Raw genomic sequence first — 27,200 nt, forward strand, 5'->3', positions numbered from 1 at the left:
GTTGAGCTGAGTCATTCCAGTCATAGCATCCATGAGAAATTGTTTGTTTGGGGGTAGCCTCACCCAAGTTTAGAACCAAAAGAGAGATAGCTACAGAAGTAGGGCAGAGGGAGATCAGAATATCAGCTTTATTACTGACAAAGTTGTTGGGGATGTCCCTTTCAGTCCGATTGACAAGCGGGTTTACTAATACTGAACCCCCAAATTAATCTTCTCCACCCAGTCTGAGGCAGTGCTGGAAAATTGTGGTCTTTCCTGTGAAGGCCAGACCCTGGGAAGCTTAGAACATTGAGGAAGAGAGCAAAAAACATGGTTCTTGTGGGAGGTGGATCTGAAAGAGAAAGAAGGAGGAAGAGCTGAGTTGAGCTCCATTCCTTCTCCCTAAACTTACCAATCAGATAAGTCACTCTTCCTCCTCCTCCTCTGGGGAGGATAGATGGATGAGGGGGTGCAGCAGGAAGCAAGAGTATTACTCTAAAAGGGGTCCCTCCACATGGAAAAAAGCTGGAGGAAGAAATAAACATTCCCCTCAGTATTGTGCCCTTGTTCCTGAAATCTATTGTAGATTACCCAAAGCAGCTCTGGCTCCTCTCATTCCTGGGGCTGGGAGTTGTACAGCTGTATCCTCCCAATTAACTTCTTTATTGCTTAATGTAGCCAGAGTCTGTTTCTGTTGCTTGCACCCCAGGAACATGCATTCATTCCTATTGCTGCTGTTAACAAATTTGGTGGCTTAGAACAACACAAATGTATTATTTTCCGATTATGGAGGTCAGAAGTCCAAAATGGGTCTTATGGGGCTAAAATCAAGGTGTCGGCAGAAACTGTGCTCCTTCTGGAGACTCTAGGGGAGACTGTTTCCTGCCTTTCCAGCTTCAGAGGCTGCCATCATTCCTTGACTTGTGGTCCCCAGCCAGCAATCACACCACTCTGACCTCTGCTTGTGTCATCACATCTTCTCTGGCTCTCTTGCCTCCCTTTTATCCTTATGAGGACCTTTGTGATTATATTGGGCCCATCCAGATAATCCAGGATAATCTTTCCATCTCAAAATCCTTAACTTAATCACATCTGCAAAGTCCGTTTTGCTGAGTATGGTAAAATGATCATAAATTCCAGGATTAGGATGTGAACGTCTTTGGGGAGCATTATTATTATTTTTGTGTGTGTGTGGTTCACGGGCCTCTCACTGCCGCAGCCTCTCCCGTTGCGGAGCATAGGCTGCGGACGCCCAGACTCAGCGGACATGGCTCACGGGCCCAGCCGCTCCGCAGCATGTGGGATCTTCCCGGACCGGGGCACGAACCCGTGTCCCCTGCATCGGCAGGAGGACTCTCAACCACTGCGCCACCAGGGAAGCCCTGGGGGGCATTATTTTGTCTACCACAAAACACTAACAGAAAGATTTCTTAGCTTGTCTTGCGTTCATTTCTTTCCTCTGCAGTCTGTCCTGCAAGCGATCTTTATAAAATGTGAATCTAGTCATGACGATCCTACCTAAGAAACTTCCTGATTCCCCAAAGCCCATTGAATAAACCCCATAACACACCCGACTCTTGCTCCAAACTTCCTCTCAGCCTGAAATGCTCCCCCACCCCAAAGCCAAATCCTCTGTAACCTTCAAGGTCCCTCTCACAGAAACCTCCATGATCCCTCTGGCTGGAAAGCAACTGCACCATGAGTCCCACATCTGCAGAAACTGTCTTGTCACCTGGCAGTACTGGGTACCAGCCAGTCAGACAGACCTAACTTTCTGTGCCTTTGTTTCCTCTATTTAAAAAATGTAGGGACTTCCCTCATGGTCCAGTGGTGAAGAATCCGCCTTACAATGCAGGGAATGCAGGTTTGATCCCTGGTCAGGGTACTAAGATCTCACATGCTGCGGGGCAACTAAGGCCGCATGCCACAACTACTGAGCTCACGCATCTCAACTAGAGAAGAGAAAACCCACACGCCACAATTAGAGACAAGCCCGCACGCCGCAACGAAAATGTCCTGCATGCCACAGCTAAGACCCAACACAGCCAAAAATAAGTCAAATAAATAAATAATAATAAAGAACTCTTTTAAATTTTTTTAATTAAAAATGCAGATAATAAAGTAGTTACCTCATTTATATTTTGTTGTGAGAATTAAATGAGACAATGCATATAAAGTGCTGAGCACAGTGCTGGCACACAGTACCCAATAACAAGTAGATGATAGCAGCTACTATTAAAATTTAATAGTTGTGGGACTCCCCTGCTGGTCCAGTGGATAAGACTCTGTGCTCCCAATGCAGGGGGCCCAGGTTGGACCCCTGGTCAGGGAACTAGATCCCACATGCATGCCGCAACTAAAGATCCCGCACACCACAACGAAGATCCCGCGTGCTGCAACTAAGACCTGGCGCAGCCAAGTAAATACATAAATAAGTAAATAAAATATATATTTTTTAAATTTAATAGTTGAGTGAATAAATGAATGGAGTACTCTCTCCTTTCCCTGGGCTATCAATATTCGCTTTATGATCCTTAGTATGCCCCCAAACTAGGACATTTAAAAAACTTGAATGAAGGGCTTTCCTGGGGCGCAGTGGTTGAGAGTCTGCCTGCCAATGCAGTGGACACAGGTTCGTGCCCCGGTCTGGGAAGATCCCACATGCCGCGGAGCGGCTGGGCCCGTGAGCCATGGCCGCGGAGTCTGCGCATCCGGAACCTGTGCTCCGCACCGGGAGAGGCCACAACAGTGAGAGGCCCGTGAACCCAAAAAAAAAACTTGAACGAATAAACCTGACGTTTTTTGTATTTCTGTGTAATCTTAGCTGCTTTATCTCCCGGGGGCTCCATGCCTGGTCAGGATCACTGCCGGGAGTGATGGTAGAAGGGAAAGGCTGTTCTTATTCCCCCTTGTCTGGTGCCTCGGGCATATGAAACCTTGATAAACTCTGGTCTTCTTGGACTGAGGTGAATTTGGGGCGCATAGAGGCTTCCACCAGAGAAAATATGCTTGCTTCCCACCCTCACGCCCATGAATCTTGTGCTCTCTAGGGCACCAGCTTGCCATTCTCAGTGTTAATTGTGACTCTGCTAACTGTGTGACTTTGGGCTGGTCACTGCATATCTTCCTGAAAAATGGGCATAAAAATCCCTGCATCCTTTAAGGTCAGGAATCTTGTGGAAGTCCAGTGCGGGCATGAGGAATGAATGTTAACTTCTTTTGTGAGGTAAAATAGAAGAGACCAAGCTGAAAAGATAGAAAATTTATTTCCAGGATACAGAAAATGAGTTCCGGGACTTCCCTGGCGGTCCAGTAGTTAAGACTCCACACTTCCACTGCAGGGGTCATGGGTTTTGATCCCTGATCGGGGAATTAAGATCCTGCATGCCACGTGGCACGGCAGGAAAAAAAAAAAAAGAGGAAATGAGTTGTAATAAGCCTGTGGGGAAACATAATTGTTTTATAATCATTCTCTGGACTAAAGGTCTTGCCAGGACCTCAGAGGTTGCTTCATGGGGGGTGTGGATGAAACTTTCACACACCAAAAATCTGTCCAAGAGAAGGTCATCTCTTTTGAGAAAAACTACCTTCTCCTGTTTATTACAGAATTCATTATAGAATTTTTTGAAAATATAAATATGCATAAAGAAGGGGAGAAGCTCCTGTAATCACACTATACATAGATCATCACTTGTAACTATCAAACAAATTGGGATTTTGTTGCAACTGTAGTTTTGTATCCCGTTTGGTGAACATTTTCCCATGCAATTAAATATTTTATGCATTGGGTGGGGGGGATTCCAGTATACAAATTTGTTGCAATTTATTTAACTAAGCTCTTATTGTTGAACATTTAGCATATTGCCTTTGTTTTTGTGTTTACTTGTTTTGGACTTTGGGGCTGTTATAAGTGCTTCAATTAGTATCTTTGTGAGACAGATCTTCACGTATATCGTAGATTATGTCCTTTGAATTCCTGGAAGTGGAATTGCTGGACCAAAGGATATTTGATACATATTTGCCAATTTGTCTTCTAAGACTGATTTCACCCATTTGTACTCCCACGGGCAATTTTATAGGACTTCACTGGGGTTGCCGGTGTCACTAACTGTCAAAAGCCAACCTAGACCTCCCAGCCGGGCCTCTAGGTTTGCTTCATGTTTTCCCGCCCACTCCGCCTACCCGCCGCGCGCCCCACACCCGCGTCCGTGATGGCCCTCCCCTTCCTTACTCCGTTACCGATTCTGTCCAATCAAAAGCAGCCTTCCCCAGTATCGCTGAGTGGTTGGTAAGAGGAAGTTTCCGTCGCTCTCAGGGGTGGGCGGAGTGGGCTGACGGACGTGTCGACGGGCCAGTGTGAACGGCGAGCGGGGCGTGCGTGGCGTGCGTGGCGCGCTGGCCTGGAAGCGGTGGACTTGGGAGGACTGCCGGCTGGTTGAGCAGCGAGAGGTTTCGGCGGCCATGGCTCCCAACGTTCCCATGGCCGAACCGGCTAGAGAGTCTCCTGAAGGCATCCGGGCCGTGCTTCTGGGGCCGCCCGGAGCCGGCAAGGGTACCCAGGTGAGTTGCTGAGCCGGGCTTGTCGGCAGAGCCCGTGGGACTCCAAGGTCAGGGCTGCCAGAGGTCTGGGTCGCCCCTGAGCCGGGCCGCTGGCTGAAGCCTGGAGGGCTACCCTGGCTGGAGTCTGGGGTTCTAGCAGGTGTTTGGGGGAGGGTCCACATTGGAGGTCGAGGGAGTCTGAGTTAGAGTTCTTGAGGGACCCAGGCTTGAGGTGCCGTGTTAGGTGATCCTAAGGACTGATTAGATCCCTTAAGGGTTTAGAAGCTGGGAAGATTTGAAGGGTAAGGTGCGCCCTGGGCTGAGGCATGTAGATTACAACCCGAGTGGACGCAGGGACCCCAGATTGCCTGCGATTTGGTAGTGGGTTGTCGAGGGTTACGTTCCAGGCACTCGGGGTAGGGGGACGTTTCTGGTAATGACTAATGCCTGAAGGTGGAGTAGCGTCTCCCACTCATGGGGGAAAGCGGGAGCTGGCCTGTGCTGGTTAGGAGTACTGCTAAGAGAAATGAGGTATGACCTGCCTGAGACAGTTAAGTTGGGGGGATGGGAGAGAGTACCTCAATATACAGGTGAGAAAACAGGCTCAGAGAGGTCAGGCGGCTTTCTCAGGTTAGCAAAATTGACTTCATGGAGCCTGGAACCTCAGGGCTCTGAGTGATTGGAGTCTGAAGTTACTTTCTGCTGACCGTGGGGCCTCACTTGGCACCTGGGACATAATGGGCCCATAGATCAAGGTTGGGATTTATGATCTCACTTAGGATTTCGAAGCCCATAGGTTGGATTATCAATATCCTCCTCCTGCCTGGGGTCTGGCATTGCCCCCCCCCCCGCCCTCAAGTTTTTCCTTGCTGTTAGGGTCTAAAGAGGGAATTCCTGAAAGTCTGATCTGCTAAGGGAATGGGGTTCTGGGTGCTGCTCTATGCCCCCTCTTCTGAGCCCTTGCAAAGATTGCAAAGTCCTGGCAGACAGATCATTTGTCTTACTCATTCTTGGGGCTCCTATGACACCCAGCACATTATTTGATGAGGTTACTGGAAATGGATGAACACAGATTCATGTGGGTGATGAGGAGAAGGGGAGTCTTAGAGATTCAGTTCATTCCTGTGACTTTGCTTTTTGGCTGTGTCTACTAGGTGAAGAAAGACCACTTCCCCTTTTCTCTCTATAGCCAGAGCCGATTTGCCCTTGAGGGTCATTGTTACCCAACCCCCTTGTCCTCAGTAACATTGAATGCTCCTCTTTCCTGTTGCTACCACCCTCAGTTATTAGGTAACCTGCAGTTTAGGAATGTTTAATCCCAAACTCTACGGACTTTTGCGGAGTGACCGAGATAAACGAGGTAGCTCAAATGCATCAGTTGTTTTCTCTTAGTTCATATTGAAGTTAATAATTTCAGTAGTTGTGAAATGGACAACCCATCCCTGTGCTGAGACAAGGGCTTTATAGTTTAGCAAGCTTTGTAACTTCTGAGCCTCACTGCTCTCACCTGAAAAATGGGGCTAATACTTAACCTTACTCATTCAACATGTCATGAGCACCGAACATTGGAGACAGAGCAGTAAAGAAGACTGATAAGGTCCTTGCCCCCCTAGACCAAAAGTTAACAAGGATACTGGAAAATTATGTTATATATGTGTGTAAAGCACACCTAGATGACAACCTGGCACATAATAGATGTTCACTAATTATTGACTCCCTATCTTAGTAACACATCCCCCCCACCCCCCAACTCGGCTGTATCTCGGTGTAAAGGGTAATGTTTTCAGGAAGTTTTGAAGAAAATTATACTATGAGCTGATTTATAAGGGTGTATGTATGATGGGAGTTGGTCAGAGAAGGCCTTGTAGAAGTCGAGGAGATGTGATTAGAGCTGGGACTTAAGGGTAAGATTTACACAAGTCACTTAACCTCTGTACACCTTTCTCTCCATAACTGGAACAATAGGAATACTGGTGGTTGTAGTTTTAATGGAGTTTTAAAGAACAGTGTTCCTAAATCAGAGGTTGCAAAGTGGCAGCCTGCAGCAGAATTTAGCCTGCAGACACACGCCAGCTTTTTATTATGAAGGGTTTGAATACACAAAAGAAGACAGGATTGTGTAATGAGCCCCCATGTACCCATTATCCAGCCCCAGCTACCATCAGCTGGTGGCCATTCCTTCCCCATCCACTCTCCCTTCACAGATTATTTTAGAGCAGCTCCCAGACATTATAACACTTCATTTGTAAATATTTCAGTGTGTATTTCTAAAAGACGAATTCTTTTTTGTAAACAAGCACACTATCCCCTAAAAACAATAATAACAGCAAATGTTTACATTTCCATTCATTTGTCTCACAAATATGATCATTTCAAGTCCCTTTTTTTTTTTTAAATTAATTTATTTTTTTATATTTATTTTTGGCTGTGTTGTGTCTTCGTTTCTGTGCGAGGGCTTTCTCTAGGTGCGGTGAGCGGGGGCCACTCTTCATCGCGGTGCGCGGGCCTCTCACTATCGCAGCCTCTCTTTGTTGCGGAGCACAGGCTCCAGACGCGCAGGCTCAGTAGTTGTGGCGCACGGGCCCAGTTGCTCCGCGGCATGTGGGATCTTCCCTGTCCAGGGCTCGAACCCGTGTTCCCTGCATTGGCAGGAGGATTCTTAACCACAGCGCCACCAGGGAAGCCCTCAAGTCCCTTTTAATTTACAGGTTCCCCCCCTTTTTTTTTCCTTGCAGCTTTTTTGTGGAAGTTGTTTATTCTGGGAGTATCCCTCTTTCTGAGAATTTTTTTATTGTATCCCATGCCATACTTAACATCTTCCTCTTTCTTTCCTGTAAAAAAAACAATTAACCAGATCTGGGTTCAATTTTTGACCCAACTACATCACAGGTGGAGGTGTGCTGTCCATTAGGAGGCATACTGTGTCTGCTTATCTCTGGTGTTCAGTGCCTGGCTCCAGGAATTCACTGTGGGTGGCAAAATGATGATGTTCTACTTATATCATTCCCTTTTCATTTATTAGCTGAAATATTTCTATAAAGAGAAACTTCTCACCTACTATTTGGTATGGTTTGTACAGTAAGGGTAGGTTAAATGCTTGATTTATTCCTATAATTTGTCAGCTTTCAAAATAATAAGTTGGGGGCTTCCCTGGTGGCGCAGTGGTTGAGAGTCCGCCTGCCGATGCAGGGGACGCAGGTTCGTGCCCCGGTCCGGGAAGATCCCACATGCCGCGGAGCGGCTGGGCCCGTGAGCCATGGCCGCTGAGCCTGTGCGTCTGGAGCCTGTGCTCCGCAACGGGAGGGGCCACAGCAGTGAGAGGCCCGCGTATCCCAAAAAAAATAAATAAATAAAAAAATAATAATAAGTTGACCACACAGTGTTTTCAGTTGTGAAATTTCACTTAAAAGTCCAGAGCTTTCGTTTCTCTTGAGAAGTCAGATCTGGTGGTTCTGGGCCTGCATTCCAGCGTGGCACGCAGTTGAGTGGGGATGCCGCTTTGGGCGGTCCATGTGCTCTCCTGTCCCCTGCATAGCCCTCTTCGCTGCCTGTTGCTTTATTTGACCCACTTCATTTGTGTTGCCTGCCTGGTAAATGTTTGTGATCTTTGATGTAAAATCCTAACCTGGGTTAGTGCCTAGTGCCTGCTCAGTAATGTTTGTTTTCTTCCCACTAGTGCTTCCTTTTATACCTGCATAACTCAGTATTTTAGGTATTTAATGTTGGCATGACTGAAATAATCTGTTTCCTTTTACAACTTTTTATTTTTAACTAAAATAGTTAAACATTTTTAAACTACCTGCTTTTGCATCAACATAATAATGTCTAAAACACCTGGAACACTTGGATTTGTTGTTTTGTTTAAATAACCTTACTTCCCTGTCTCCCTTTTAGGGTTAGATGTTCCTATGGTGTGGCCAAAACGGGTATGTTTTCTGTTTCCTCTGCCAGCCCCTTTCATAGTTTCTTCCATGTGTCCAGCTGACACCAGTTCTTCAAGGCCAGCACACTTAGGCCGTCAGCTGCCATCTTGCAGGTCAGGCTCTGTCAGTTATGTCAGTGCATTGACGCTCACAGTGCAAAAACAACTCTGTGAGACCCATGCTCTTACACCCCCTTTTACAGGTAGAGAAACTAAAGCTTAAAGAGCTTGTGCTCTAGGTTACAGGGCAAGTAATTGGCTGATCTTGCATCTGAATGACTTCAAAGCTCCTGCTCTTTCTGCTGCTGTCTGCTGCCCTGGGTTAGATTTGTCTCCTGCCCTATGCATGTTTTGTTGGATAAGTTCCATGCTAGAGATGCAGGGCAGCCCTTGCCCTCAAGAGGGTTTAATATTGCAAAATAGTCACCCTTTGCTGGGTTACGTGACAGACCCTGCCCCCCACAGCCAAAGATGTTACAGGTGTCATCTGATTTAATCCTGCAGCCCTAGGAGGAAGGTCCTGTTGTTATCTTTGCCTTTGCCTGGTAAACTGAGGCCCAGTGCGTATCTTGCCCCAGGACATACATAAAGTAGCAAAGATAGGATTTGAATTCGTGACTGATGCTTGAACAGCATTACCATCTTATCTTTGCTGTCAATCTAGGTGTAGGGGCAGAAATGAACGTGCATGCAAGCAGTACTTACTAGTGCAGAGTACCATATGGGAAGTGTGAGATGAGTGACTGACAAATGCTAGGACAGTTCAGGGTTAGAAAAGAACTATAATTTGTTGAGAATCTTCCATTCTTCCTCCTACACACCCAGTGATGTTGGTACTAATATATCCAATTTATAGTGATTAAAGGATCTCTGGCCTGAGGTTACATGGTCAGTTAACAGGCAGAGCTGAAATTCAAACACAAGTTTCTGTGCTTTTAAAAAACTTTTTTTTTTTTTTTTGTGGTACGTGGGCCTCTCACTGCTGCGGCCTTTCCCGTTGCGGAGCACAGGCTCCGGACGCGCAGGCCCAGCGGCCATGGCTCACGGGCCCAGCCGCTCCGCGCCATGTGGGATCTTCCCAGACCGGGGCACGAACCCGTGTCCCCGCCTAAGCAGGCGGACTCTCAACCACTGCGCCACCAGGGAAGCCCTAAAAAACTTTTTAATTGAAGTATAATATACATAGAGAAAGGTACAGATATCCTAGGTGGGCAGCTTGATGAATTTTCACATGTGAACACACTTGTGTAGCTTATACCCATATGAAGAAACAGAACATTGCCAGCACTGTGAAGGCCTCCTTGTGCTCCCTTCCACACATATACACACACTTCCCCAAGGACAGCCACTAAGGCTCTGGCGGGGGGGTGGGGGTGTTAGTAAAGCCATGTGGTGTCATGGATAAGAGCTAGGGCTCGACAGTCTTGAGGCCAGTTGCCAGATCTGCTGTTACTAGCTTTGTGATCTTGGGCAACTTAGCCTCTGAATTTCATTTGTAAAATGCACATAAAAATAGTTACTACCTAACATATTTGTTATGTATTATACATACTAAATACTGTAAAACAATGCATGGAAAAATTGCTTGGCATCTTGCAAACACCCAGTTAACTGATGTTGATATGATTCCTTCTTGGAGGAAGAAAGGGTAGTTGGGGAGGATTTTTGGTGGGAGAGATATGCTCAGAATTTGACTACAGAGGAGGGTAGAGCTTGGACCAGTAGGAGGAAGGGAGAGGGCATTCTTGCATAGAGAGGATCTTGAGCCGAGGTCCATGGAGAGGCTTATGTTATGTAATTGGAAAGCATATATAGAGCAGCTGTTTGCCGTTGTGCAGGGCATCCTGAGGGGACTTGTGGAGGCAAATTTGAGTAGCTTGGGAGGTATAGGAAGTTGGTTGTGGACGACACTGAGTGCTGGACTAAGGTATGGGGACTTCTCCCCTGTTGCCCTGGGGGAATGTTGAGGCTTCTGAATGTATGTTTGTTGGGGGGTGGGTAGTATGTCCAGCAGTATTTTAGGAGATGATTGCAGCTGCATGTACAGAAGCATTGGAGGTGGAAGTGGGAAAGACAGCAGTAGAAAGATGATTTCGAGGTAAGAAAACAAGTGAGCTTGATTAAATCAAATCTTAAAGACTGACATTTTCCCTTTATTTCCCTAAATGCCAGGCACTATGCTGGATTCTTTTGCGTATATGATTTTGCCAAATCCCCATAACAGCTCTGAAAGTAGACATTGTTGTCTGTACAGTAAGTCCCCTACATACAAATGAGTTCCATTCTGAGAGCGCGTTGGTAAGTCAAATTTGTTCGTAAGTCCAACAAAGTTAGCCTAGGTACCCAACTAACACAATCAGCTATATAGTACTGTGCTGTAACAGGTTTATAATACTTCTCACACCAGTAATACATAAAAATAAAATAAAGAAGACATTTTTAATCATACAGTACAGTACCTTGAAAAGTACAGTGGTACAGTACAACAGCTGGCATACAGGGGCATAGGGTGAACAGGCAAGAAGAGTTACTGACTGGAGGAGGGAGAGGAGGTGGGAGATGGTAGAGCTGAAGGATCGTCAGCTATAGGAGATGGAGGACGAGCTGCAGTTTCACTCACGCCTGACGTCGATGGCACAGGTTCTGGTTCCTTGCTGGATTCAATTCTATCTACCGTCTTGAAAAAATGATCCAGTGATGTCTGGGTAGTACCTCTTTTTTTCTCGTCATAGATGGTACAGTACCGCTGGATTGCATTCTGAACGGCTGCTGCAACCTTCATGTACCGTTCTACGTTCAGGCGCTGTGCCTCAAAAACTAACAGTGCCTCCTCAAATAAAAAAAATCCCGTTGCCATTTCCTGCGTCGTGAATCTCTTTGGTTCTGCCGTTACTTCTTCCTCTTGTCTGTCTTCGTCCTTTCTCTGGGCCTCCAATTCCTGGTGCTTCTTAGCAGTACCAGCTACATCACCGCTGCTTTTACACTTGTTTCAGGACATCCTGGGCTTGAAATAAAGACACTATACTTCTGTACTCTATACAGTACTGTACGGTAAAGTACACAAAAGCGCAGCCACTTGCAGAGGATGCACGCATGTGACAATGTATGCCAGACACGTGAACTTACATGATTGGACATGTGAACGCACGTTTGCATCTTTGAAAGTTTGCAGCTTGAAGGTTCATATGTAGGGGACTTACTGTACTCTAGAGATGAAGAAACCAAGGCCTTAAGGCTATATATCTTGTTCAAGGTGACACAGTGAGTAAACTGTAAATCCCAGATCTGTACCACTATAAAACCCAGTCTTACACCCCTGCCCCAGGGCTTCACAATCTGTGTGCGTCAGAATCCCACCATGCTACCCGAAAACCACTCAATCATACATTTCAAGGGCGGGCCTGGCTTTGTATTTTTAGCAAGTGCCCCAGGTGATTGTGATAATACACTGATGTTTGAGAACACTAACCTCACCATGCTGCCTCCCTAGTGGTTTTAGCCATTCTGAACCACACCCCCTTCCCAAACCACAGGTTTCTCCTACAGATGGGGGGCCTATTTCTTGGGCTCAACAGTAGCCCATGGCTAGTAAGACACATGTGTCTCAGGGCCTCAGCAGCAGCTGAGTGTGGTCCAGGGGTCAGCAGCACAGCCAGGCCTGGAAGCTTGTTTAAAATGCAGATGTGCTGTAGAATCAGAATCTGATTCTGTAGAATCAGATGTGCTGTAGAATCAGATTCTGACCCTGTAGAATCAGAATCTGCATTTTAGCAGTACCCTCAGGTGGTTTGGAGTAGGAGAAGCATTCCTCTAAAAAAAGTATAAGCGTGAAGTGTAAGGGGAATGAAATACAGCTGTTTCATCAGGCTTCTTCTGTAGTTTGCAAGTAAAGAGTAATGCAAAAAAGAAAGACCTTGAAAGGAGGTCTTTTATTTACTGAATGCCTACGGTGTGTCTGATATTTATTTCATTTTATCCTCACAACAGCCCTATGGAGTAGACATTATCCCTATTTGACTGGTAAGGGAGCTGAGATTCTGAGAAATTAAGTAACTAGCCAAAGGTCATAAAGCTATTGAGGGCAGCCAGGGGTCATGTGCAAATCTGTCTGACTCCAAATTTCATGCTCTTTGCAGCCCACCCCATTGACTTCCGTGCAGCCAGCAAGAAATGAAGGAGTTAGTCTTCCGCCATGCCGCGTCTTCCCTCTGGGAGTGTGCTTCCACACAGCCGTAGAATCTAGTCACCTGAAATAGCACAGAAGAGTCCTATGGTTTAGAGTGGTAAAAATTGGAAGGTTAGGTGCTAACAGCTCTTCTCTGGTGTTTTGGTTACTCTTTCCCCTGGAACAAGCCTGACCTCCCAATTTTTCACCCAAGTTAATTTCAGCAACCAAGGAGAAAGATCGGCAGAAAAGCACAGCTCTCTGGGTTTGTGGCCACTGTGCCAGCCCGAAGGACCAGAAGGTTTTCCATCACCAGAGCGTCCTGACCTTCACTGGTTTCCCAAGTGCGGTTTTAAATACCTCATCTGGGTTCCATTTTGCTATGAAGTCAGTGCTCTGAGCTGAATCAGTCCATGAGTCACAAACCAGCACTGTTGCCCTGAGCCCTATCTATTTAGCCTTTACCATGTGCACCTAAGAAAGCTCCCAATGAACTGGTTTGAGCAAGGTTCCCACCCTACTTCTTTTCCAAAACAATTGAACCAGAAAGCAAATGTTAAGCTCCTTGAACTGATTCTATTCCTCATGAATTCTGCATTCTTTTTTGCCACTACAAAACCAATGTCGGACTCTCCAGGGTCTCTTCTCTTCTAGTCTTCATTGTGTGGTATAGTTACCAAACTATGAACTCATAGAGGACAGAGTCTGTGTCTCCTATTCATCTGTTTCCCTGGTACCCAGCAAGGTTCTTAGAAGAGGCATCTTCGAAGTATTAGTATTTTCTTTCTGTATGAATGAATATGGAATTAAGACAGGGATTACAGTAACAGCTGATGTTCACTGAGCACTTACAAAGTGCCTGGCCCTGCATATGTGGAATTCTATATAATCTCATCAACCCAGTGATATAGGTACTATTACCATCTCCATTATACCTAGAGGAAATTTAAAATTTAGAAAAGTGATATAATTCTTCTCACGTCACATAACCAGCCATTGGTGAACCTGGTGTCTGAAACCCAGGCGTTTGACTCTCAAGCCCATGCTCTTAGCCAAAAGGCTATACTGCTCCCTAAAGCTGCTAAGCACTTAATGTTTGCCAGGTGATCTTCATATATATATCTCATCTGATCCTCACAGCTACCTTCTGAGACAGAGACTTTTTGCCTTCATTTTAGACAAATGAGAAAACTGAGCCTCTTGAGAGGTTAAGTGATTTGGCCCAGATAATGCAGGTACCCTGGAGACAGGGAAGGGAAGAACCGAGTCTGCCTGAGGGAGACTTCTGCGCCTGGCTCCAGCTGCCTCCCACACTGGTGACCACAGTACTTGACAGCCACACGTCCATCCCTCTGGCGAACATTCATTCAGCACGTTACATGCCAGGCATTGTGCCGGGTGCTTTATATACATGAACTCTTTTAAACTTCCGAGCAACCGTGGGAAGTGTTGGTACTGCTGTTTCTGTTTTTCCCATTTATAATGGGGAAACTGAGGCTTATGTGTCACTAGTGTGTCTAGTGGAAGTAGTGATAATAGCTGATATTTATGATGGCTTCCTGTGCTAGGTGCACTGTTTTAAGTGCCTATGTATTATCTCATGTAATTCTTAACTACAACCCTATAGTCATATGTTAGAATATAATGGAAGGTACTTTTATCCCAGTCACAGGTAAGGAAATAGGCATTTGTCAGAGTTCACATAGCCAGTAAGTGGCAGGGCCAGGTTCACACCCAGGCAGTCTAACTCCGAGGCCTGCACTGTTAACCATATCTTGTTTTTTGTCTTCCCCTTCATAGGCACCCAAGTTGGCTGAAAACTTCTGTGTCTGCCATTTGGCTACTGGGGACATGCTGAGAGCCATGGTGGCTTCTGGCTCAGAGCTGGGAAAAAAGCTGAAGGCAACTATGGATGCCGGGAAACTGGTAGGTTTGGTGGTACCAGTGAATGTTGATATTCCTCGGAGTCTAGATCTGCCCTGCTTAATAGGGCGAGCACCAGCTGCATGTAACTACTGAAATTAATTTTAATTTAATTTAATTTAAAATTAACTTCCTCAGTTTCACTTGCCACATTTCAAGTTGTTGCTAGCCCGCACAGATATAGAACGTTTTAATCATTGTAGAAAGTTCTGTTGGACAGCCCTGTGCTGCGGGGTGTTTTAACAAACCGGCACATTATATGAACTTTTACAGTAGCAAGTTACTTGGTTCATTCTGAATTTATGACACTTATTTTATTCACGGTACTCTTGAAGTTCCTTTGTGCCGGCACATTTTGTAATATACCCAGTTTTTTTTGTTTGTTTGTTTTTTACTTTTTTTTTTTAAATACCCAGTTTTAAGACCAAGAATGAAACTGCCATCCCTAGGCCAGAACTCAAGGGTGATTCAAGAGAGGACTCAGGAAGTCTCAGAAGTGTTTTTAATCTACTTTTGTGATTCTGTTCTGTGTCTTTAACAGAGGGGTTGCTTGGCAGTTGACAAAAGTAATCCTTCTCATTTGGTGAATATAGTAGCATTTCCTCTTGTTTTTAGTCCAGTTGATCTGATTGGAGAAGTACAATTTATTACCTACTAAATGTTTTTTGATTAGTGCCAGAGCTTAATAGTAACTGAGTTATTCTGGGACTTGGCCTTGGGAAGAAGTCATTTTGTGCTTGGCTCTCTGGTCTTTACGTATCTTAGAATGTTGGTTGGGACGGGTGCTGGGCCTCCCGTCAGGCTTTGAGATTCTGGACCTGGGGTAGCCCTGCCTGTGCGCCCAGCTGCCCCTTTACTTCTAGCTTTCCCTTCATGTTAATGAGGCCGTAAGTCAAGCCATAAAGCTAGATATTTTGGACTTTGGGTCTTGGTGGAAGATCCCGTACTGAGAAAAAATTGGGTTGTGGCAATGAGATTACTTATCTCCAGCCTTCACTTAGTCGCAGAGCTTATACTTTGTCCCCAAGTTCACAGCTGGTCCCAGGAGATAAGAGCATTAGCTACCAAAATTGGCAGCCTTCACTCTAATACTGGCAGGGAACTTTTCTTGCAGTGAAAGCCCAGGAGGAAAACTGGTTTTTGGAAGCTAGGAAGGATCCTTGTTGGGGTTTTTAGAGGGGATCAGAGGAGTGTTGGGCTGGCTTCTTGGTTCCTTGGTTCTGAACCAGTCTTGCCAAGGTCAGTGAACTTCTCTGTTGCTTCCTGTCCGAGACCGCCTGGGTTGCTTTACTGTTAGCGTAATCAAAATTGTGAAACAGGTAAAGTTGGTGCCTTTCTACAATTCTGGTCAACCCCCATTCTCTCCTAGAGCCCTCCTCAGGTGGTCTCTCAGCCATATGTCCTCACTTATGTCTTGAAGACAGCTGATTGCTGAGGAGTTATCTGATTGCTAGGACTCTGACTAATGGCCAGAGAGGCCTTCAGGACCTAAGAAATGGGGGTCTCCTGGTGGGGTGATAGGCACTCCTGTTCCCTCACCCAGATTACTGGGACACAGGAGAATCTCAAGGGAAGAGAATGTGTGTATGGCAACCACAGAAATAATCATGAAACTGAATCTTCCAAATGCAGCCACTCCATATTTGCTCTGATTTTTGCTTCTTTGGGGTCAAGAACCTGTTTAGTAATCAGGTTATACAGACATAAACTTATGACCCTGGAGTTGGGCTAATGCCACCTAGTTAATGGATTTAACCCCAAGATTGTTTTGTTCTTGACTTCCAGGTGAGCGATGAAATGGTCGTGGAGCTCATTGAGAAGAATTTGGAGACGCCTCCATGCAAAAATGGTTTTCTTTTAGATGGCTTCCCTCGGACTGTGAGGCAGGCAGAAATGGTGAGTGGCTTGGTTTTGTATGACCATTGCATGAAAGCAAATCCTGGCCCTCTATCTCTTTATTCCTTTGAGGGAAATGGGTCTTATCAAGCTCTGGTAGCTTAGGTGGGCCACACGCTTTTTTACAGCTTGATGACCTCATGGAGAAGAGGAAAGAGAAGCTTGATTCTGTGATTGAATTCAGCATCCCAGACTCTCTGCTGATCCGGAGAATCACAGGAAGGTATTTGTCCCCTGAAGGTCCCTTCTTTTCATGCTTCCTCAGAGCTTTGTCAGACGACAGGAACTGCTCCAGCCTAATCCCAGCCATGAAGCTTAGTGCCATTTCCACATGGATTGACCTTATGTGGTGACATGGGATGGGGATATGGAAGGAAGAGCAAGGGATCTGAAGTCCAGCAGCAACTCAGTCCTGTCATCTTTTAACTCTGACCCTAGGCAAGTTTCTTAACCTCTCTAAGGCTGTTTCCTCATATGTAGAGAGGAAGTAATAGTACCTGCTTTGAGGACCCATTGTGCATGGTAGAGAGCATGTTGTGCATATTTCAGAGCCTTGCTTACCTGGGTGCTTAAAAAGTACTAAATTCCTGGGCTTCCCTGGTGGCACAGTGGTTGAGAGTCCGCCTGCCAATGCAGGGGACATGGGTTCGTGCCCCGGTCCGGGAAGATCCCACATGCCGCGGAGTGGCTGAGCCCATGAGCCATGGCCGCTGAGCCTGCACGTCTGGAGCCTGTGCTCCGCAGTGGGAGAGGCCACAGCAGTGAGAGGCCCGCGTACCGCAAAAAAAAAAAAAAAAAAAAAAAGAAATACTAAATTCCTTACATCTGTATCTCCATTTTAGTGCTTTTTAAGTCCGATTTCAGTTGAAGTTGCCATACCTTGCTGTAGGCTTTTTATTATAAAAATAATAGGACCATCTATACAGTTTAGAAAATTGAGGGAAAACTTGCTCATGGTACAGCCAGCTTAGCGAATAACTCTATAATTTTTTTGCGTGTTTTGTTTTAAAGTGCTTATTTCACTGTAGTAGTTAATGTTGAACACAGGAATGCTTCTGCTTCTGATGAGTTTGCTCCTAAAAAGTGCCACTGCTTTAGGCTACAGTTTCCTCAGCCCTCTTTCACTACCGCGCTACCATCTGCTTTATGCCTTCCAAAAATATCTGGGAAGCTCTCAACCACTAACAGACCCTCCCATTCTTGTCCTTATTATGGGCTATATAGTTTTTTTTTAATCCCTCAGTCACTTTTTTAAAATTTATTTATTTATTTGTTTTTATTTTTGGCTGTGTTGGGTCTTCGTTGCTGTGCGTGGGCTCCCTCTAGTTGTGGTGAGCGGGTGCTACTCTTCGTTGCGGTGTGCGGGCTTCTCATTGCGGTGGCTTCTCTTGTTGCAGAGCACGGGCTCTAGGCACGTGGGCTTCAGTAGTTGTAGCACTGGGGCTCAGTAGTTGTGGCTCGTGGGCTCTAGAGCGCAGGCTCAGTAGTTGTGGCCCACGAGCTTAGTTGCTCCGCAGCATGTGGGATCTTCCCAGGCCAGGGCTCGAACCCGTGTCCCCTGCATGGGCAGGCGGATTCTTAACCACTGCACCACCAGGGAAGCCCCCTTAGTCACTTTAATGGAGCCTCAGGAAGGTGGTCAGCCTACCATCTTGAACCAGACTTCCATGACCATTATTTTTAATTGCTGCATGATACTTCACAGTACATGAACCATCATTTACTTAATTGTTCCCCGATTGTTGTACATTTGTGTTCTTCCAGTTTTCCATTGTTAAATTCATGCTTTGGCCATCATAGGACATGTAAGTTTTTAAATTAAGGGGGCAGTGGTTTCTTATTATAAATGTTATTACTTTGATTTCCTAATGAGGTTGAGCATTTTTCTCCATGTGTCTGCAGTCCATATCTTTAAGGAGAGAGGCAGCAGAGTAAGTGTTAGAGGTGTTCTCCTGGAAGGCTGTGTTAGATACAGTGGGATCCACCTCATATTAATTTTCTTTTCAAATGTCCAGGTTTCATGTTTCCAGCATAGGCTCCTTCAGTGCAGGAATTTTGTTTCTTTGCTCTGGCATGGAGTAGGCAAGCAAAGTTGATGTAGTCCAAGAAGCAGTAGGGTTGACAAGAAGGGACATGACCAGGGCTGGGGTCCCGGACATTGCAAAGCAGATGTTAATAGTACTAGGTGACACGAGGGGCCTTTGATCTGATCAGCCCAGCTTCTTAAGTGCCTGCTTTGTGCAGGCACAGCTCTGGGAGCAGGGGACCAGTAGAGAATGTAGAACAATATGCTGGTGCCCATGTCTGACCTCAGAGCGTCTATAATCCCTACATGAAACCTGGGCTGTTTAGTGCAGTAGGGGTCCAGGAAGACAGCCTGGGGGCAGGGAGGGAAGTCTGGCTAGGACAGGTGTAAAGTCTGACTTGAGCTTCCTGGATAGAGAGGATTTTGCTGAGGCTTTCCCATAAGGGAGTAGAGGCAAGAATGAGTATGCATTGAGGGAGAGGCTCTAGCTAAGGCTTCTGGCAAACTGTCTGTCCAGAGCTGGAGAAATGGCCTGGGAGGCTGCGTGGTAGAATGAGTGCGGTTGGGAAGGTGGAATGGGAGCCTGGCTGGGGAAGGTCTGCCAAGGAAGAGACGGTAGACATGACTGAGTCAGGAATCATGGGATGTTCTTAAGCCACTAGGCGTTGTGGCAGATACAGCATTTTGAGAACATTAGCTTGGTCCTGGTATACAGGCTAAATTGAGGGAAATAAGAAACAGACAAGGGCCCTACTTGGAGGAGCCTGATGTGATCCACCGGTGAAGTGATGGAGACTGGGGTTGGCTGGTGGGGCACTGAGAGGTTCTGAAGAACAAACTCCAGAATTGTAGAGGGCGAAAGAGGCAAGACTCGGTCTCTCGGTTTGGAAGTGAGTGGTGTAGTGTGGCCCTCTCCCTTACAGGGGAGGAAACAGAACAGGTCAGACTGTGTAAAGGTGTTTTTCCAAGCCCACTTGCGTATCAGTGGCAGAACTAGCACCAAAAACCTGCTTTCTGCCTCCTCGTCCACTATGCTGATTATTGCAAGAAAAAGAGTCAGGAACTAGCCAGTTTAATATGGATCTTATTTAAATCTGACATGATAAGGACCCCACTGTAAATGTCTTCAGAATTGGCTCTGACCTCACTTCTATGGGTTATTATTTTATTTCTTGCCATAAGTATTCCTGGTGGGTTTTGATTTTAACCTATTCAGTGTTGGCTCTCTGGTATCATTAGCCTAATGTCTTGTACCATCCCCATTTTGTGGATGAGAAAACAGGTGTCTGAAGTATCACACCCAAGGTAGCAGTGGCTGTAGCATCCCAGCCCGATCCTTCCACATCTTCACCTCCGCATCCAGGCCAGGCTCAGTGGCTTGTAGAGCTGTTTTGGTTGGCACTTAAGACCAGTCCCATTTTAAGAACTTGGAGATTGGTTTCTTTTCCCTTCTAGGGAATGAATCTTGCCTTCTTCTTAAAATGATACTTGGAAGTGGGAAAGGAGCAGTGTTATATGTAACTGGAGGGCTGAGGGAATCTGGGAATGCGCAAGAGCTGATGTAGAGACATGGAGAGGAGAGAATTGTGTTTGTTGCAGCCTGGCTGCTGTGTGCCCTGTGCTTTCCAGAAGGTGAAGAAACAAGGTCCAGGGACTTCCCTGGCGGTCCAGTGGTTAAGACTCCACACTTCCACCGCAGGGGGCATGGGTTCAATGCTGGTTGGGGAGCTAAGATCCTGCATGCTGCACAGCGTGGCCAAAAAAAAAGAAACGTGGTCCACACTTCATGACCCCAGCCCTTCCCAAAGGAAAGCTGTAGCTGAGCCCCGCAGCTTCTGCTCTTCCTCTCCTTGGGTCTCCTAGTGGGTGTCATTTCCCAGTGGATGCACCAGAGGAACCCCTCCAGCAACTCAAATAAAGGAGGGCCCAACCTCGTGTTACATGATTGCAGTCACAGGCCCACTCAGTGTAACTTACTCTGCTATCAACTTGTCCCCCATGCTGTAAATGGACCACCTTATTCTATAAATGGACCACTTGGCCCCCCAAAATTTGCTGTCATTAAAACACAGTATCACATTTTACAAACATGTGGCTTCGATAGTCTAACCCAGACTTTCCCAACTGATGTGCTGAGATATTGACCCCCTCAGCCACCAGAGCAAGCACGCTGAGTACTTTCTGTGTATGCCAAGAGGTGGAAAATGTTGAGAAGCTCTGGCCTAACAGACCTTCATGAGGAGAGTAGCCATCAGGTAAATAAGCAGACCTTGGTTGGCATAGAATTGGGAAGCCACGCGAAGCTGTGGGCACCAGCTGCCAAGCAGCGTTTGGCCTGCCTCCTTTCCTTCTTAGGTTTCGGGGCTCCTGTGGTATGACCACTCCCAGTCAGGAGCGTGGGCTTGTTGCTTAAGGGGACACGGCAGAGATGCAGCTGCCAGCTACATATTCTGTGCCAAGTAAATGCTTCTTCTTGAGCTCTTTATTCTATGACTTAATATGTTGTTTTCCCTGATGGCTTGAATATTCCCCTCTGATGGCTGGGCTTTCTGTGTCTGTATGGTCGCAGAGGTCGCATTGTCTGCTGATGTCTGCATCCATAGCACATGTTTTTCCTATAGCACCTTTCTCATTTTATAACCAAACTAGTTTAGAAAATAAGGTTAGTTTCTCTGTCCTCTGTCCCCCGTGGCACTTTGTCCAAATCTCTGTTAAAGGATTACCAAATTTATTGTAGTTATTTATTTCCACATTTGTCTCCCCCTCTAAATTAATCACTGTTTGTGAGCAGGGATCGTGACTCGTTGCTCTGTAGCCCCTGAATTCAGCTTAAGGCCTGAATTGGAATGGTCTCACACAGTCGAATTAGGCTGTCGTTATACCAGCCTCTTCAGCCAGACACGTATTTTAATGTTGGGTCAAAAGAGAAAACAGGGCTTCCCTGGTGGCACAGTGGTTGAGAGTCCACCTGCCGATGCAGGAGATGCGGGTTCGTGCCCGGGTCCGGGAAGATCCCACATGCCGCGGAGTGGCTAGGCCCGTGAGCCATGGCCGCTGAGCCTGCGCGTCCGGAGCCTGTGCTCCGCAACGGGAGAGGCCACAACAGTGAGAAGCCCGCGTACCACAAAAAAAAAAAAGAGAGAGAGAGAAAACATACTCCCTCTGGCATATGCCCAGTTATTTTCCTAAGCAAGAGATTCCTATAACGAGGTTCTCTGCTGGATTAAAGTCCTTGCATCCAGCTTCTCTGTCTGTGCTTGTCATCTTGGAGACCCCTGGGGTTCCGGCAGCCTGATTCCTGTTCATTTGCTGTCTTTCAGACTGATTCACCCCGAGAGTGGCCGTTCCTACCACGAGGAGTTCAACCCCCCAAAGGAGCCCATGAAAGATGATGTATGTAAATTCAGGACGGGGAGTTTCCTTTTCTTTCCTTCCTCTCTCTTACTTCGCTTTTTTTTCTTTTTTCTTTCTTCCCTTTGTTCTTCCCGTGTTCCCTTTATTCCTACCAATATTACGAACTTAACCATGAGAAATATTGCTATCGCGTAAATCACATGGGCTGTGGCTCATCTTTAGAGTGTCCCTCCAAGTGGTTTATTGCTTGACCTTGAGGTAGCCACCAGTGCCAGCCACTTCCCAGTGCCCAGTTTGTACCTGTCTTTTGTCCAGAGCAGCCCCTTCCTGGCATCATGGCAACCTAAATGGTGAACTAATCAGGAGAAGGCTGCTTGGAAGCCCCGGATTAGAGCCACGGTTGGAAGGACAGTACTGAAGAGATGTTTGTTGACCAGTCCTGCTTCAGAAGAATATCTTCTCTCTCTAGTGACTGTACTGTGCCCTACAGATTCAGAAGAGCTTGGCCAGGTTAACACTGCCAAGTTCCTATGACAGTCTTTAATTGTTTGCAGATGTAAAAGGGGGGTCTCACACTGTAATATTTACCATAAATAGTTCACCTTGTCTGTTTTAGAACACGCAGGCAACAGTAAGAATTTCCTGGATTTACCTTTGTCATATGAGACAAGTTCATCAGGTCATACAGGTTCCAAAGCTATCTGGCAACTTAGTCACGTTTCACAGAGTTGGCAGTTCTGTCACTCAGTGTTCCCTGTCACTTGCCACTTTCAGAATGTTGAAGGCCGGCACCCCAGTGAAAACACTGAATACTTATGCAGCTAAGATCCTAATTGCTACCGCATCTGTGATTTTGATGTATTCTCCTGGTCTCAGGGGCCTCTGTCTTTCTTGTTTCTCACCCTAGAAGTGTTTGTCTTGGAAGCTGAACAGCCTGAGCACAAGCCATGAGAGAAAGACCTTGTCTGTGCCCCTGTCTCAGCCCTTTCCTCACAGTTGCTGTTTCAGGCTCCCTGATTTCTCTGGACCAAGTGGTCTGCTCCTGGGACCAACTTGCTGGGAATAGTGAAGTTCTTTATAGTTCTTTATTGGAGGGGGTCTAGAATGTCTTGTCTTTCCCTCTGACGGACTTTGGGATCAGACGGCCTCTCAGATCTGCATCCAGCATTGGATTAGGAGAACTTGCTGAGTCCTGGCCTTTCATTACCCTCTTCCTGTTCTCAGATCACCGGGGAACCCTTGGTCCGCCGATCAGATGATAATGAGAAGGCCTTGAAAATCCGCCTGGAGGCCTATCACACGCAGACTGCCCCGCTGGTGGAGTACTACAGTAAACGGGGGATCCACTCTGCCATCGATGCATCCCAGACCCCTGACGTTGTGTTTGCAAGCATCCTAGCAGCCTTCTCCAAAGCCACATGTAAAGACTTGGTTATGTTTATATAATGTTGGGTCCAAAAAGGAACTCCTTTCTTCTTCCTATCCCTGTTGAAGGAGTGGGTGGGAATGGTAGAGCAGGCAGAGGGAAGCTGCTTCAGGCCAGCAAGAGTATCGTTTGATGTACTGATTAAAAAAGCACTTGCTTCATGTATCTTTGGCGTGTGTGCAACTCTCATCTCATCTGTGTGTGTGGGCGTGTGTGCGTGTGCGCATGAGTGTGTTGGTATAAGTATGTGTACACTCTCCTACTTTCTAAGTTATAGGCAAGATTGCTTTACTAGCTGTTTATTTCTTTAGCCATACTCTAGATTTTATTTTTTGACCAAAATAAACTAACTCAGGTATCTACCAGGCATTCCAGTTCCCTAGTATTTTTCCCATCTCCAACAGCTGATTAGAAGTCCTGGGTCACATGAAGTCAGGCAGGGCCACAGTTCCTAGTGGCAGACTGTTGGCCAGAAATTCCATTTGTTTTCTCACCCGTAATGAAAAGCCAAATGAGTCAGTGTGTGGAAAGGGATCATTAATTTTTTCCCCCTAAACAGGAAGGAAAAGGCGCTTACATTATAGATTCCAGAAATTAACTGGGAGAGGGTATCAGCATAGAAAGAGCCAGGCCAAGTTGGAATATTTCTGTGAACTGCACCATGGTTCTGTAAAGTAGGAATCATCTGGGACCTGTGTTGAATACTGAATTGTTGCCAAAGAATTAAACCAGGTGAAAGGTCCTTTTGAATTTAGACAGTCTTCTGAACATCCAGGCTGGGCATCTGAGGGCAGCCAGTCCACTTCCCCAAAGAGAGACCAGGGTAGGTTTGTTTTTATTTTTAATGTTCACCTCTGTTTCCAAGTATGAACAAAACAGTGATTTGAGGATCATTTTGGGATCATTTTGATTAGAATTTATTCAAACCCAGTCTCTCTGCAGGATGTGAAACCCAAATCAGATGTATCCCTTTTAAACTCAAACCATCTCCCTTCCAGATCCAATCCTTCACCCCTTACGTCATGATGGTGGTGGCCAGTCTCCCCAAGAAAGGATCACCCCAAAAATAAGATCACCTATGGCAGTAACCAGCTTTTATTCCTAACCTCAGCTCCCAGCTATTAAACATTTCCTGAGGTCCGTGCTGTGCCTTTTGGTCTCTGGTTTGATTTGGGGCAGACAGATGAATTAATAGACTGCTGTGAGGGACCACGAAAACAGCAGCCTCTGGAAAAAAACCATGAAAAAAATCAGTGGCAGGTCCAATAAATAATGCCACCTGCCCAGTGTAATCTGCTGACTCAGTTTAGTGGACTATAAAGTGTCCAGTCCCCATCTGACGTGAGTTCTCCTGCTGTCTGTGGGCCCGCCAGAGGTTTTGTCCTCTGTCTACCTGGAAGCTGGCTATGGGTACAGCTTGCAGGTGAACAGAGTGGCCATCTCGTGTCCCTCTTTGTCTGCTTCAAGTGAGTGTCTGCTGACTCTGCTCTGCCTTGTTTCCCTGGCTGTAAACTAACTCCATCCATTCTCAGCAGAAACCCAATCTGGCATGGGGTGTTTCTGGGAAGCACATGACTTCTGGGAATGGACAAGGAAGGGCAGTGAAACCAAAACTGTCAGCTCTGTCTGTGGGGATCTGGGCTCCTTCTCTGGGTGAGGGTGGCCTCGTGAATCTTGGAGTCGGCTCCTCTTCAAGTAGGGACAGTTGCAGGCATTTGGCCTCAAAGGTGAGGTCCTTGAATGTTTGCTGATAGAGTGTGCGTGATCCTTACTCAGATATTTGTCATCCGTCTATATGCATTCACGTGTGCACACACGTGCGTGTGCTTTTTGGGCTATCAGTGAAAACTGGAAGATCGTCGGGGTTGCATATGCCCTTTTGGGGGTAGGTACAATTCAATTTTTGCTTCATTTAATTCCAGAACCTTAACCTCAGCAGGCATGAGAGCTTCCACCTGGCAGAGAAATGTCCAGTGTTTAATGCATTTGGTTGCCGGGGCGTGCATGCCAAGCTTCTCTGATATTTACTTGGTTTTTAAAAACCCATTTTGTTCTCTCTTGTTTCCTCTCTATTTCAGCCTAGTAACAGAAGGCCAGGCGAGACTGCACCACTGCTCATCACCCTGCGGCGTGATCCCTGCTCTTAGGTGCTGGGCAGAGGGGAGGGGTGGTCAGGGTAAGGATGGAGAGGGCGGAGTGGTGAGAGCTCAAGAGGAGAATGGGAAGAGCAGCAGTGCTGTAGTGAAGCAACTTCTTTTCCATGGATTAGGAGCCTTAAAAAGTATAAGCAAAGGGAAAAATTGATTTTTTAGAACACTGATTGGAGGGTATAAATAGAAACAGGGAGATGCAGTATTATTTCTAAGGAATCACGTTGTCATTTACTCCAGACTGGTGACGATATTTTTTTAAGCCAGTGCCCTAAGACCTCAGCTTTTATCAGAACCTCATGCCAGCCCAGGAATGCCGGAAATCACACTGTTGTCCTGTCTGTCCTGTAGCTTGGAACAGGGCAGGAGTTGACTACTAACCCTGGTTCCCCATACCATGAGATCAAAAAGTCATCTCCCCATTTGAAAGAGATATAGAGTATGTTCATGGGGGTAGTGGCTCAGCAAATCAGGTTTACTGGAGTCATGAGGCAGGTGGAGCAGGCTGGTCTCACTCCCTTCCCAACTTACCACTGATGTACCAGCCCGCCGGCTCTCGTGGGTAAGCTCTCGACAGCCACCCAGCATATGCCACAGTCCCACACTCTTGCCTTCCTCCATCCATGTCGTGTGAAAGGACCCTTTTTGATAAATGAGCAAGTGTCCTAAGCGACCTTACCCAAAGATTGTCCTTTCCATCCTCAAATCCTGTGACTGGGATCACTCAACAACACTGTGATGTATTATTTTCAATGAGGTGCCTTTCTTAACTGTCCAAATGCTGCCTTGTTCAGCCCCTAAATCAATAAAGTGTGTTAAATGTTTCTATCCCCTGTTGTGGCATTTTTTTAAGGGGATGTGGGCCAGTAAAATGACTGAATTCTGGATCTGACATTGAATTCTGGATCTTGTGGTCACTGGAAGTCGTGAGAAGGCAGGAAGGTCCAAGCGTATGTTCGTCAGAAGAGCCTGCACCCTCTTGACCTTCAGCTGATTTGCAGGATTTTCTTGAGCCCAAGGACAAGGCAGCTTGGTCTAGTGGAGACCAGCACTGTGCTTGGAGTTCAGGGGATGTACGACAAATCCCAGCCAATCATTTACTCTGCTCCTGTTTCCCATGTGAAAAAGAGACTGGTGATGCCACCTTCTCGGACTCATTGGCAATAAATGAAATTTACAAGAAGCAGCTTTTTGCTTGGTGCTTGGCACACAACAGACACTGGATAAATGCTAGTTGGAACCGAGGATACACAGAAAAAATGTCTGCTTCTTGCCAGGCTGGATGATTATTGAGCAGACAGTTGTCCGCAGCCTAGAAAGCCAGGGCTTCTAATCCCTAAGCCAGATTCTTGGCTGCCTTTTCAGCTGCCTCTTTAATATTCTTGGTTGCTTTGTAAATCCATTTCTTCCCCTGCAAAAATGAGCTTAAATCATTTGTCCAAACTGAAGCTCTCATGCTGTTTGGAAGGGCTGCCTTTGCTAGTGAGGTTTCTGAAAAATGACAGCTGTCCTGAAAACAGAGGAAGCTGGGCTGGAAGCGCTGTCCTTCTCCAGGCAGGTGCTCTTGCCCTGGAGAGAGGCAGGGCTGTCCCTGGCATATGAAATCCTGCCCCCTCTTCCAACTCCTCCCTCTTCTGTTCCACCGCTTCCCCCACCTCTACAGAGTCATTTTCAGGTGTCAGCATGACTTATTTGTCCTGACCTTTTCATCCCCTGAGGTATTTAAATGCTCCATGAAAATTTTCTTCCCTTCCGTGATCATCGTGCAACAAACGGGGAAATCTTTGTCAGAGCAGCCTGGGAGCACGCATAGTACGGTT

The 27,200-nt window shown here is 46.4% G+C and overlaps 1 protein-coding gene across 4 annotated transcripts; it reads left to right on the forward strand.

The window, feature by feature from the left end:
• Positions 1 to 4,383: 4,383 nt before the first annotated feature.
• On the forward strand, positions 4,384 to 26,208 carry AK2 (adenylate kinase 2). 4 transcript variants are annotated; one of them, XR_009539003.1, is made up of 8 exons: positions 4,402 to 4,539; positions 8,413 to 8,444; positions 14,406 to 14,531; positions 16,314 to 16,424; positions 16,553 to 16,647; positions 21,771 to 21,843; positions 23,029 to 25,115; positions 25,309 to 26,208. XR_009539003.1 is itself a non-coding variant. In XM_060140650.1 (7 exons), the coding sequence occupies exons 1-7, from the start codon at positions 4,441 to 4,443 to the stop codon at positions 25,311 to 25,313; spliced, it is 705 nt and encodes a 234-aa protein (XP_059996633.1). In that variant the 5' UTR covers positions 4,384 to 4,440; the 3' UTR covers positions 25,314 to 26,208. The 4 variants fall into 4 exon arrangements, 2 of the variants coding, with proteins under 2 accessions (XP_059996633.1, XP_059996634.1); XR_009539002.1 differs by lacking the exon at positions 8,413 to 8,444 and having other exon boundaries at positions 4,384 to 4,539; XM_060140650.1 differs by lacking the exon at positions 8,413 to 8,444 and having other exon boundaries at positions 4,384 to 4,539; positions 23,029 to 23,224.
• Positions 26,209 to 27,200: the final 992 nt, after the last annotated feature.

Source organism: Lagenorhynchus albirostris, chromosome 2 (genome assembly GCF_949774975.1).
Source record: "Lagenorhynchus albirostris chromosome 2, mLagAlb1.1, whole genome shotgun sequence".
NCBI lineage: Eukaryota > Metazoa > Chordata > Mammalia > Artiodactyla > Delphinidae > Lagenorhynchus > Lagenorhynchus albirostris.